This window comes from Lotus japonicus, chromosome 6, assembly GCF_012489685.1.
Source record: "Lotus japonicus ecotype B-129 chromosome 6, LjGifu_v1.2".
Lineage (NCBI taxonomy): Eukaryota > Viridiplantae > Streptophyta > Magnoliopsida > Fabales > Fabaceae > Lotus > Lotus japonicus.
The window spans coordinates 40,188,185-40,201,721 of NC_080046.1; the positions used below are offsets into that span (position 1 = coordinate 40,188,185).

The 13,537-nt window shown below is 41.4% G+C and overlaps 1 protein-coding gene across 1 annotated transcript; it reads right to left on the reverse strand.

Moving 5' to 3' along the window:
- On the reverse strand, nucleotides 1-5,392 carry LOC130723927 (vacuolar cation/proton exchanger 5-like). The gene is made up of 12 exons (XM_057575077.1): nucleotides 5,222-5,392; nucleotides 4,992-5,031; nucleotides 4,294-4,554; nucleotides 4,144-4,211; nucleotides 4,027-4,055; nucleotides 3,501-3,697; nucleotides 3,207-3,419; nucleotides 2,411-2,542; nucleotides 1,671-1,787; nucleotides 1,538-1,591; nucleotides 546-662; nucleotides 1-392 (listed from the first exon to the last, which is right to left on the reverse strand). The coding sequence occupies exons 1-12, from the start codon at nucleotides 5,254-5,256 to the stop codon at nucleotides 297-299; spliced, it is 1,359 nt and encodes a 452-aa protein (XP_057431060.1). The 5' UTR covers nucleotides 5,257-5,392; the 3' UTR covers nucleotides 1-296.
- Between the last annotated feature and the right edge of the window lie 8,145 nt (nucleotides 5,393-13,537).

Sequence of the window (13,537 nt, forward strand, 5' to 3'; positions counted from 1 at the left end):
TTTCTCCAAGAACTTTTGTACTTTTATGTGTATCATGAAGTTTAGGATGATACTTTGCCAACTCAAATTGGACTTGCCTTATATTGCCTTATTAGTAATTACATTTCTCCATATTCTGGCATACATAGGTTGAAACTGAACCTTGTTTAGAACAAAAAGCAATCTGACCAGCAAGATACCTATGACATCTACAAAGCACAACTAATTCCTCACATTTGCATCAGGGAACAAACCTCATCTTAAAAAATAGAAATTACCAGAGAAAACTAAACGTGATGTGAAAGTTATTTCCTAACCTACACTGATGAGTCTACATGTACATAAAAACCTGCTGCCACTATCAGATAGCAGAAAATTAGCACTATTCCTTTGAAGTAATTAGCAGTTCCTTCCTGCAAAAGCATAATAGATGTCAAAATGAGACTTTTATCAACAACAGTGATAATCAAATTGGAGTTTATTATCAATATGTTTGAGGCTCCTAATACCATAATGATCGCATACACAAATTTATCTTTCATTTTTTTTTATCCTTGAATACAAACCTGCAACATGAAGGCTACTACTAAAACAGTTAGAAACAGTGATCCAGTCTCAAAAAGTTGAAAGTTTAGGTCCATAGGGTTTCCCATTATCCATCCAAGAACCACACAAAATGGTATCTGCATAATCAAAAGGAAAGTATTAAGGAAACAGATAACATCATAATTAAAAAAGATGATGGAAGTTGAAAACTGATACAGAACTATATGCTATTAAAGAAGTCAAACTCTCACTCTTCTCCATTACAAAATATGAATTATGAGGTCTTTCATAGATTCATGTACTAGCCATACTAAAATTTCTTAGCTTTCACAGAGAGAAGAGAGGGAGGGAGGGTAGACGAGTCACAAGAGAAATATAATTTTGATTCTAGGGAGGGTAAGCTCTCCACTTGTTAAGCCGTTCAAATTTTGACAAAAATCCCTAATTCAGGGAAACTCAATGAAATAACTTGATGGACTTGGAAGGTTTTCAGAAATTTGACAAAAACCCCAAATAACTTAACTTCACTTTTTTTTTTTTAACTCACAAACAAGGGGAGAGTTTCTCATAGGTCTCCCTTTTCCCTTCTCGGCTCTCTAAAATTCAACTCACTAGCCGTAGAGAATGGGTGAGAGAATATTGTATTGTAAGGAGGCATCTGTCATTCTTTAATGAACAAACCGTCCAAGATAGAAATGGAATTTCACAGGGCAGACCAGAAGAAGCTGAATATATTTTGTTGTTTCATGACTTGATTTAATCCAGATATTCTTGTTATGTGTTAATCCTACAAAAAAAAATCTGTCTTTTTCTGACATGATGCCAACCTTTCAATAAAGTTCAATGTGTTGGACACTAACTAAATTCCACTTTAAGACTTATCATGTTTGCATAACAGCACAGATATCCACATACGCATAAAAACTGAAATTAGAGAAAGCATTGTCTATTTACTAAAGCAAAACTAATTCTAGATAGTAATTCAATCTAATCCATAAAGTGTAATGCTTACCACAAATATAGCTATCTGTGTGGATGACCCTATTGCTACTCCTAAGGAAATGTCCTGCAAGGAATATAAAAACTATTAATTTGAATCTCTCTCTCTCTTTCTATGACTGTGAGTACAAAAACTGAAAGCTCACAAGTTTATCTTTCATGGCAAACATTATAGCACTGGCATGTTCAGCTGCATTCCCCACCAGTGGAAGCAATATGACACTAATAAATGTTACTGGAATTTTCCAAGCAGTAGATGCTCCCTGTGAAGCAGTTTATCAAACAGAAAGATTTATTTCCTCCAAAAGTGAACTTATAAGAACAATACTAAAATTTATTAAAAACCCATCAATGACATCTTAGGCAAGTCTTTTTTCTCCTTTTTTGTAAAATATTGAAAAGACATGACATTTTTCATTTCAAATGCAAAACTGCATATGTTGAATGGCCTCATATAGCTAAGCACAAAGGCAATGATCAAGGAAGAATAAGATAAACTACTCGAATGAATTAAAGACAAAATCAAGATTAACTAGTGGACAGAAATAGTTTAACATCAGAAACATTACATCTATAAGTAAAGGCCTCTAATATTAATAAATGTAGATCATCCTCATTATCTAGGTATTGTTAATGATAAACACAGCTTAGTTCTTGACAAACCAGCATTTGAAGACTTATATAAAGATGATATACTATGGAGTGGATATATTATCAGTCAGAAATGTGAACTCTCAAGGAATCTACTTCAATTCCACTAACTTCTACTAATACAATTTGGAAAGGTATGCTTGTGTAATATATATCAGTGACTAGAGATACCAATGGTAGAAAAAGAAAACAGACATAAAAATCTCAAACAGCTGACAACGTGAACATTATCCACCTCTATAGCGCCAACCAAATATTCTGACAAGATTGATATCCAAGCAGTCATAACTAAAAGCCAGATTATTGATTCCCATTTAGAAATATCTGGAGATTCATCATTTGAGTCGTTTCCACTCTGACCCTCTTCCTGAATTCACATCACGGTAACACATCTTGGTGAGCCAAAATGCTAATTCAAGCATGAAAAGGAGATAAATAAAACATATGATAAAATATCTTATCCCGATAATGAACATCAAAGTCAAATAAAATATAAAAATTAATGTTGAATAGAAATATAATTGTTTTCAATTAAAAAAAAATTGAAAACAATGTAATAGTTATTTTAATTATTCACCTGCATCTATTCACTTACAGGTAATAATATTCTGGCAATTGAGATAAATCTTTTTCATAATAATTCCAAGGAATAAAAATATGAAACAATCTTAATGATCAGCATGAAGCTTAGAACTACATGGCACCAATTATAATCTTCCTCCATTTAATCCCCCTTCCTGAAGTGAGAAGAAATGCCAGACAGATCTTTTGAATGTACAATGAAGTTTCTCTTAAAGGCTATAACAAATAACAAACAAGCCTTCCGAATAAATTCCTACTGAGACTTTGCTGCTCCGCACCCCCCCCCCTCCCCCCCTCTTAAAATTTTGACTATGATTCCCTACCTATAGAACAAGCAAATCAACATTATCACATATTCATGTGCCATACCACAAGCAACATATGCACACAAAAAAAGAAAATGAATAACTGAGGAAGCAAAAAATGAAACTTGATATAAGACTGCTAACCTCGTTCACAGAGACGTAGGGACTTCTTTCACTTCTTAACTGAAAAAATAGGTAAGCAGTGTAGGCTGCAAGCATGACACAGCTACTGAATCTTGAAAGCCACAACTCTGATTTCCCCAAATGGACTTCCGTGTGTGTGTAATGTAGAGCAGTAGGAAAAAATAGGCCCATGACTGCCATCAGCAACAATCCTGAGTTCACAGAAGCAGTTGCCTGGATGCTAAATTGAATCAGCTAAGGGTTACAAATGAAAATCAGGATTATTATGAAAGTTGCTAAAATTAACATGTTTACCTTATTAAACACCTGCGCCTTCTCATGAAATACAATCCCACCACATAAGAATGCACATCCAAGCACCAGCAACATGTTTGACAAAATTGAGCCCAGTAGAGAGAGCTTGACAACCTGAGTCATTCCACTTTTCAGTGCATATATTGAGATGATCAATTCTGTTGCATTTCCAAACGTAGCGTTTAAGAGACCCCCAACTGCAAGATGCAATAGAATAAAATGAGAAACAAACCACACCAAGCATATGACTAGAAACAATAATGAACCACTTAGATACTGCATGCTTATTGAATCCATATATTTCCTACAGCATGGAATAAATATTCTCAAATGAAATATGCTAGAGAGGTTTCTCCTAGTACTTAGTTACCAAGACATATAAAAGCAACATCTATTAAACTGGTAACAAAAATGCACAGGCGCAAACATATTGTATTGCATTCAATATCTGTGTTTTAACTTAAATCAGAATCTGTTCTGGGCTGATTTAGAGTTAGATAAATTGAGTAGAATGCTATTACTTTACCAGTATCTCCAGTGTAAAATGCTAGCTGCCTATATAAGACCAATAAAAGAGTAAGGTCAGAAACCATAAAAAAGTGAAAATCTTGAGAAAACCATTGAAGGGAACATGCAATATTACTCTGTAGCATAACCTAGCCGCTCCGCCAGAGGCATTATACCCAATAAACTCAGAGCAAAGACCCATCCCTGCAGTCCACTTTAACAAATCAATATAAGATATATAACCAGAAGTGCGGGAAAGTTAAGAATTACAAGAATTAAAACTCACATTATGACCAGTCAAATTATGTACAAGAATTGCAAGAGGCCCAAAAGGCATAAGCAAGTTGAATCTGTTAGAGAAAACTACAACCCGGATGCTCCTGTAAATCGTACCCCTCAACGTTTGATGATGAGCAGCCCGCGAAACTCCAGATTGTGATCCATGAACACCCACCAGAGTAGATTCTGACTGGTGAAAATTGATTTCAGGGCCAAATGGAACCTCAGCCTCAGACTTGTGCAATAGTGTTCCATTTGGACAATCCATCTGTGACACAGATAGTGGATGGTGCACTATGATTACATGACAAGTAGCCAAATATTTCCAATTATATGAATTATTTTCAAAATGTTCCAAAGGAAACATTGACTCATACAGAAAGAAAAGGGGAAAAGAACAATCAAACATTATGGCATTTGACACTTGAAAGTTGAACCCTTTCACTAAACTTCACATGCCATCAATTGTCTAGTGGAAAATTAACCAAATCTCTCCCACATCACAAATGCATAAATCAAAAAGTTCTGAATTTTAGACACGGCTAACAAAACAGAACATTCATAATCATAAACACCCACAAACATTGGAAACTCCTAGTCTTGAAAAAATGCAACACAAATTTTTTTTAAAGTAAAACATCACCCCAAATTCAAAATTCAAAATAACTTTACAAAGGGTTCATCAAAACGAGAAAAAGAACTCACCTTGCAAGTGCTAGACAAGTCATCTAAGAATCCAGATGCACTGCCCATAAAGAGAGAGAGTCAGAGAGAACATTAGAGGGAGAAACTTTATTATAGTCATAAAAAAACCACGAGGGAATATGTTTATGTTATGGAACAAACAAATGGACATTTACTATGAATAAATGACAAGACAAAAGAGAGTTAAATATTAAAGAACAAAAATTGAAGTATCTAGTATAAGATCTTGCCTAAGAGTTGGTTTGACTTCGACTGGAGTCTCCATTTAAGCCTCCCAGAATTATGACAGTGGTGGTTATTTTTTTTGGTGAGGGAAGACTTGAGAAGAAACACAGGTGTTTCAGTCTCGTTAATTTATGGATATTGAAAAGGAAGTTTCAAGTGTTTTCTGCTGCCGTTTCTTCATTTTGCCTTTTCTTCGGTTACTATTATTAGTAAATAAATAAGCTCTAATCATGTTCTTTATTTATTAATAAGAAAGGGAAAAATAAATGTACTGGCCGAGAGGCCCAATTAGGATACAAAATAAAAGGAAGAAGATTCATGAAAGAAAAAAAAAAACTAAAGCCCAAGCAAGTGAAACAAAGGCAAAACCTTAACCTACATTAATGGAACATACAGGAGAAGGAAAAAAGAAAGGAGAAAAAAAAGACAAGGCACCCAGTATCTACATTTCTTGTTTTTCTAGTTCATGAATCTGTTTCTAATGCTTCTTCTTATTATAAGGTTAATTTCTTAAAATATCCTATATACGTAGGCGGCAACAGGGGAAGGGGTCAGATTTATCCCGATCAGATAATAATAATGTTTATAATGCTACAACGAGCAATTAAGGGTAAATAAGAGTAAGAGCAATGTGCATTTAAATGGTGAAGAAAGGATAATACCTAAAATCTCTTCAAAGCAAGCTCTTCATAGACCTTCCAGTTCAAGGAAAAGAAGCAATTCTTCAAGTAGAGTTTTTTAGAGGAGAAATAGTGATTTCCAAGCACCCAAACTTAGGTAAGAATTGTAATCATCCGAAAAATGATCATTTTCCTCTTTTTTTTTGGTCAAAGATAATCATTTCATTAATAACATGGGCCAGGCCCATAACCCGAAAGGGTAGTACAACTGGTTGGCAAAGCCAGAGAAATACAAGTCAGTTCCTTACACTTGAGCTCATGACTCCTTTTTACACCTAACCCAAAGTTAGAAACTAGGAGATTAAAAATAACACTACTTGCAACAAGCCCAAGAGGACCAAGCCTGTAACACTGGCCCAGCCCATGAACCATAGGTCAGATGAACCCTCGCCCAACCACCGAGGAGATGGCGGTGGAACGGCGGCGGAGACGGAAACAGCAAAGGCTCCAAAGCTCAACCCAAAATCCGATGAGATCTGAGAGAAACCAACTTGGAGGTTGTCTTTGTAGACGGCGGTGGCTTCGGTTGGTGGTTGGTGGAAGCAGGTGAAGGCCGCAGTGGTGAGTGGTTGCAGGTGGCACAGTGGTGGTTGTGAGAAGAGCGTGGCGTGAGAAGAGCGTGGCGGCGACGGCACGACGGTGGTTGCACGGCGAGGGCGTTCAGAGACCCATGGGGAGAGCAGATCTGTAGCCAACAGAGATGGAAGGAAACCATATACAAGGGAGGGGAAAAACAGCAAAGAAACCCACTTATTGGGTAGCATATTCACCTAGAGTGAAAGATAACCCACCTATTGTGGGAGAAACCCACCTATTGTGGGGAAAAAGGCCTCCCTAATGGAGGAAAAGGGGAACCCCCAAGGGGGTGGCGGCTCAGAGAATATAAAACCCTAGCAGACAAGGAAGGCAGAGTGACTCAGTGAGTGAGTGTGGTATCATTTTCCTCTATGTCTGATGTTTTGTGTATTTTTTTTTTTGGCCAATGGATCATAATTCCAATTACTTGAAAGGCCCAAAGACAATACAAAGTAACAGAAACTTAGGCAACGAGGCCCAAGGAAGCACTAATAACTCAAAACAAACCCTTAAAACCAAGCACAATCCTAGGAGATAACGGTCATCACAAACACTGTAATTGCCAAAGCAGGGACTGGGTCAGCCCTGTTGCATAAACGATCTCCTTGCTTCTCTATGTGCCTGCTGATTGCCTTCTCTTGCCGTCCACAGGAAGCCACACACTCGAAAAGAGGCTCTCATCCTCTGAATGTCCCGAAGAATAATGGCAATGCTCCAATCTACTCTGTGCTCCCTAATAAGTGAGACTAGCGTCTGGTTATCAGAAACCACAAAGATCCTGGGGATCTCCAAATTCCCTGCTAGCATGAGGGCTTCCTTGACAGCCAAAGCCTCAGCCATCAAGGGGGAATGCGCGGAGATGACTCTAGAGTGGGAGAGGAGGGAGGATCCGATGTTGTCTGTGATAACCACTGTTATTGCCCCTTTTCCTGATTCCTTGAAGAAGGTTGCATCAACGTTAATCTTGACCGTACCTGGCGGGGGAAGGTTCCAAGTAATCTGGAATTTGTATGGGTTCCTCGTGGAGGGAGAGGGATTTCCACTCCTACTAGTATCCTCAGCTGGGATCTCTGAAAGAATAGCTTTGGTTTTCATGCTTGTGGTTGCGGGCAGTGGGGGCTTCCCTTCAAAGTAAGACTTGTTCCTGTCCTTCCAAATTCCCCAGAGGTAATGGGCCATAGTGGTCATACCCTTCTCAAAGGATTCTGGTTTTAAGATCAGCCCCTCAATCAGGTTGTTAAACCATTCCTTGAAAGATAAAGGTCTGGGAGTGTGGTCACCAAGATGGAGCATTGATGTTGTCCAGACAGCCCTGGCCCAGGAACACTCCACTAAAGCGTGAAGAATATCTTCCCTCTCTTGTAAGCAGATGAGGCAAAGGGGATCCTGGGCAATGCGCCTTTGGTAGAGGATTGATTTCACAGGGAGGGCTCCTTGGCAACACTTCCACAAGAACATCTTAATCTTCTCAGGTACATTAAGATTCCAGATATGTTTCCAACATGCATCATTCTCCTCTGGAAGGTTGACAGATTGAGAGATTGAATAGGCAACTTGATATCCCGCTTTAACAGTGAACTCTCCATCTTTTGAGTAAGGCCAGCATAGGGAATCTTCTTCGTGAAAAAGACTTAGAGGGATCCTTTCCACCATCTGGGCTTGGGGTCTTGGCATAATTTGAAGGATTTTTCTCATATCCCAATTTCTTTGCTGGGGCAGCATGAGGTCTTGTACTTTCATGTCTGGGTCAGCTCCCTGTGGCCGTTGGATTTTGTTTGTTGAGGCCCAATTCTCTGTCCACACGTTAACTTTAGTGCCATCTCCAATCTGCCAAAGTCCTGCCGTCGTTAGAAGCTCCTTACCCTGTAGCAAACTTTGCCAACCCCAGGAAGTTCCCCTCTTCCTATTGGCCTGCAGAAATTCAGTATTAGCGAAGTAGAGGCCCTTCAGTGTGCCCACCCAGAAGGCATGAGGTTGTTTGTGAGCCCTCCAAGCTTGCTTAGCAAGCAAAGAAGTATTCATCAGGGTGAAATCCTTGAAGCCAAGCCCACCTCTGCTTTTCGCTTTGGAGATGTAGTTCCAATCTTTCCAGTGAATGCCCCTTTCTTTCATCGGTCCCCTCCACCGGAATCTCGCAATGTGAGAGCAAATGGAGCTGCAAAAGTTTTTTGGAAGCCTAATGATGGACATAGCATAGCTAGGGATTGCTTGCAGTACAGCTTTAATGAGCACAGCTTTTCCAGCTTGGTTTAAAAGCTTCTCCTTCCAACCATCGATTTTTTCCAATACCCTTGCTCTAAGCCAATCCAGAGTTGCATTCTTCGATCTCCCCCATTCCGCAGGGAGGCCCAGGTATTTCCCAGGGGAATCCCACACTCCCATACGAAGAATGTCAGCAACCTGCCTTTTAGTATGAGGGTTGGTAGCCTTGCTGAAAATAATCCCAGATTTTTCCAGGCTTATTTTTTGCCCTGAAGCGGAGGTATAGTCGTTAAGCACTGAAACAATCTGGTAGGCCTCACTGGCAGTGGCATGAGCGAAAAAAAGCGAGTCATCAGCGAAAAGTAAGTGGGTGAGGGGGGGACAATTGGGGGCCATCTTCAGACCCTTTATGGAGCCATCCTCCTCTGCCTTGAGCATCAAGTAAGACATGGCTTCTGCTGCAAGTACAAACAGGTAAGGTGAGAGGGGGTCTCCTTGACGGAGCCCCCTTTGAGGGACAACTTTCTTGCTCAGTTCCCCATTGATTTTGAACCGGTACGTGGCCCCCGAAACATAGGTCATAATTCTGTTAACCCACTTGTTATTGAAACCAAAGGCCTCTAGACAAGCTTGTAAGAAGTCCCATTCAAGGCGATCGTAAGCTTTATTCATGTCTAATTTGATAGCCATGAAATCTCCTTGAGAGCGCTTGGGCTTTTTGAGGAAGTGAAAGGCTTCATGAGCTACAAGAATGTTGTCCTGTATTTGTCTTCCACTGATGAAGGCACTTTGAGCTGGTGAGACCAAGGAGTTCATAAAAGGCTTTAGCTTGTTCACAAGAATCTTGGTGATGACTTTGTAGAGAAAGTTGCAGCAGCTAATGGGCCTCAATTGAGTGATTTTCTCAGGCTTGTCTACCTTTGGGATTAAGGCTACTTGAGTTTCATTAATAAAGCTTGGTAGTTTCCCTTCCTGAAAGAAGGTTCGTATCGCATCACACACTTCACTTCTGATTGTGTTCCAATGCTGCCTATAGAATAGCCCATTAAGCCCATCAGGCCTAGGGGCTTTGAGTTCGCCTAGGCTGTCTACAGCACACTTGATTTCTTCGTCTGAAATGGAGAGGTTGATTCCATCATTGCAATCCTGATTCACCAGTCGTGGGATAGCTCTAATACCTTTGTGGATATCTCTCGGGCCCGACGAGGTAAACAGGTTAGAGTAGAAGCCTTCCACCGCCGTTAGGATATCCTTGGTGCCTTCTCTCCACCGCCCATCATCATCCATGATCCTGAGAATTTTATTTCTTCCCCTACGCTGGACAGTGGTAGCGTGGAAGAATTTCGAGTTTCTATCTCCCCATTTAATCCACTTGAGCCTAGCCCTCTGTCCCCAGTATTTTTCTTCTTGAGCCCATAGTTCTAAGATTTCTTTCTTTATCATCCTCATCTCCTCTAGAATTTGGTTGGAAGGTTGGCGAGCATGCAAGCATTCGAGTCGTCTCTTTAGGGTAAAGATTTCCTTATTAGCTCTTTTAAAGGTGGTGCGGCTCCATCTTTGAAGGTTCTTGCTACTTCTCTTCTGTTTTTTCTCAATGGTATCCCAGGAAGAGGATCCTCTGTTTTCTTGTTTCCAGCCAGTCTCAACAATCTTGCCACATTCTGCGTGATCTCCCCAGTAAGCCTCGTATTTGAAAGGGACGGGGCTTCTTGTCTTGGGCTTGAGCGTAACTACAATGGGGCTGTGGTCTGAGTGGATGGGGGGATAGCCAGGAACTGTGCATGAGGGAATATTCTACGCCATTCCCAATTTGCAGTGACCCGGTCAATTTTTTCTCTGATTATCACATTATTCCTGCAGCCCCCTTGCCAAGTGAATTGACATCCAGAAAGCTCAATGTCCATCATTGCTGTATCAGAAAGGAAATCCCTTAAAAGCCTCATTCGGTTGGGATGAGCCAGAAGAACTCCCTGTTTTTCTTGGGGACGTAAAACTTCATTGAAGTCTCCAATGCAGCTCCATGGTCTGTTGCGATTTGTTTGTAAGGCTTTGAGCTCCTCCCATTGGTGTCTCCTGATTGCAAATTCTGGGCTTCCATAGAAAAAGGTGTTGCTCCAGGTTGTTCCTTCTTCCCTGTCATGGATTAGTGTGTGTATATAGTTCTGGCTCCATTCCAAAATCTCAACCTGCATGTTTTTTCTCCAAAAAAGGGCTAAACCCCCTGATAAACCTCTGGGGGGGACAGTATAGACATTATCAAATCCGAGTGACTGTTTTAATCTACTAATTTTTTGATTTTGGATTTTAGTCTCCATAAGAAATACAATAGAGGGAGTGTAGTCCTTACAAAGTTGCTTCAATTCTCTGACTGTTGCGGGAGAAGCAATTCCGCGACAGTTCCAGCTGATGTAGCTCATTGGAAGGTTGGGGGCATGGGGTGGCCCGCCTCCTTAGCCTCTTTGGATTTGTTGGGTGTGCTGTCTTCATGTCTCAATGCGTGTTTCACTCTTGGGAGTTTGTTTTCTATTATTGGCTCAACATCTTCTTCTTCACTATAGCCTTCGCCCCCTTCCCTGCCTCTCTTGAGGGTCAGTTTCTCAATTGCTGAACCTGTGTTATCCACCAGAGGTGTGTTGGCTTTACCTGGCGAGTGCGGTGAGTCATCTCTCTCCTCCTCAAGTGGAAACTCCACATAATAAGATGGTGTTTGGACAAGCTTTTGTGGTGCTAGTCTTGGCTTCCAAATGTAGTCTTGGACTTGCATTGGTTCAGCTGGAGAGAGGTGGACCTTTGTGGAGGATTTGTCGTAAGGGAAGGTGCTTTGTGTTCTATCCCTGGGCTTCCTGATAACATGGGAGCTAGTCATCTTTATAGATCTTTTGCCCTTCTCCACCTCCTCCTTGGATAGTTGGCTAGAGTAGAGGCTTGTGCCCCCCTTAGTTGGACTTGGATAGTCTGTTATAATAACTGGCTCCTTGAGCCCAATGTCTTCCCTTTCCAGTCTCAAGAGTTCCAATTTTTGTGGACCCAGGCCTGGTTGGATGGTAAGTGTCCTGAGATCCACTCTGGTCATACTGGGCCACTCATCACAAGCACTGAGGCCCATTGGTGTGGAGGAGTGCCAGTTCCCTTGGAAGTAGGCCCCCAAAGGGGTATTTGAGTTGTGGGTCCCTCTTTTTGCATTAGGTAAAGATCCCCCGCTTACTTCCAACCTCGTATCTCCTAGTTGCTTACTTTCTCTGTCTAGGTTAGGAGGGTCAGTGGCTATGGATTGTACTGGCATGTCACTAGGGAGAGGTATGCTTTCTTGTTGATGTGTCCTTGCTCTCCTACCGCAGTCAAAAACAGGGGCTAGCAGGTCTAAACTCATGGTGTTGGAAGTAACGTCTCTGTCTCCTTTCTCCCATCTTCCAAGGCTTCCTTCTGGCGCTCTCACTTTTCCTTGGGGATCCTGGGACTGGCTGCATGGCTCTGGTATGATGGGACCTGAAAAGTGGGGATCTTGACTTGTTGATGGGGGCCCAGCGCTCTGACTTGAGGGATTTCCTCTAGAGATCTCTGACTGGTTGGAGATCGCTTTATCCTTGTGATTTTCCCTAGGGCCCCAACGAGTTTGCCCTGACCTCGTGGCAGTCGAGGATCCAAGGAAGTCTTCTAGGGCAACGTCAGCATCATCACCCTTCCCGTGTTCTCTCCCTTTCCTGAATCCACCTTCCGGCGCAAAGATGGTCGTAAGAGACCTAGCCTGTGCAACACCAAGCATAGGACCAAAGCGTGGTTTAGATGGATCAAGGATGGCCATGGCTTTTGGACGAGCACACCCCTTCTGTTCATGCCCTACTATTCCACAGTTGAAACAATAGTCCATAAGCTTTTCATACCTGATGTAGACCCATCTCTTAGGGAGATCATGGCGGGGAACCCATATACCTGTTAGGAGGGGTTTGCGAAGGTCCAGGAAAACTTTGACTCTAACAAAGGTTCTGAGGAGATGGCCTTCCACAAAGGGGTTCTCCACTTCGATAACTTCACCTACCATCTTAGCTACCTTGACAGCATTATGGGTGGAGAGGGCTTCTAGAGGGAGACCATGTAGTTGAATCCAGCACGCCAGGTGGTTGAAGTCCAGTTCAAAAATGGAAGCTTCTGGGATCCAGTTCTGGAGGTTGAGCATATGGCCCATGACGTTCCATGGACCTCCTTCAAAAATCTTTTTGGCAGCATCACGAGACTTAAAGTTAAACATGATGACATTCGTCCCCAGATCCGACGCCTTCACCTCATTCTCCATTCCCCAAGCTTTAGCTAGGATCTCTTTGACTGTATTCTTGTTGAGTGGTTTATCCGTCAGAACCTTGCCTACAAGTGTTCTCTCCGCCGTGTGAAGTCCTTCAATGGGGTTAAAATCCAGTTGGAGGGTAGCACCTTCCAACTCGTTGGATAGGGTTTGGTGCTCCATAGTAAGGGTAGCGTGAGGGTAGTTGAGAGAAAGGACGTTCCTCTTGCAAGGAAACAACAAACACAAGTAATGTGTGCTAGAGAGTAGAAAATAAAATCGAGGAGCTAAGAGGGCAGGAACAAGGGTGGAAAAGGAACCAAAGTGTTCAATCAGCTAGCAAGGTAGCAAGGTACTCCCATGGAATGGAGAGAGAAGCCCCGAGAGAACAGGCAAAAAAAGAATGAGATAAAGTTATACGAAACCAGTTGAAGCTTCCTTAGATAAACCGCTGTTTTGTGTATTTAAAAGGGTGGAAACTCCATTTATGGGCCCAATTTTGAGACACATCATCAAGGAAAATCTCCAAGTTTATGTGTACGTTTTTTTTAGCATTTTTTTTTCTTAAGGAGAGGACAATAATCAAA

Coding starts and splice junctions, on each gene's coding strand:
- LOC130723927 (XM_057575077.1), bottom strand. CDS start 5,256: ATGGAGACTCCAGTCGAAGTCAAACCAACTCTTAG. Junction 4,056..4,143: donor CGGCTAGGTTATGCTACAGA/GTAATATTGCAT, acceptor GGTCTTATATAG/GCAGCTAGCATTTTACACTG. Junction 1,788..2,410: donor ATTTGGTTGGCGCTATAGAG/GTGGATAATGTT, acceptor ACTGCTTCACAG/GGAGCATCTACTGCTTGGAA.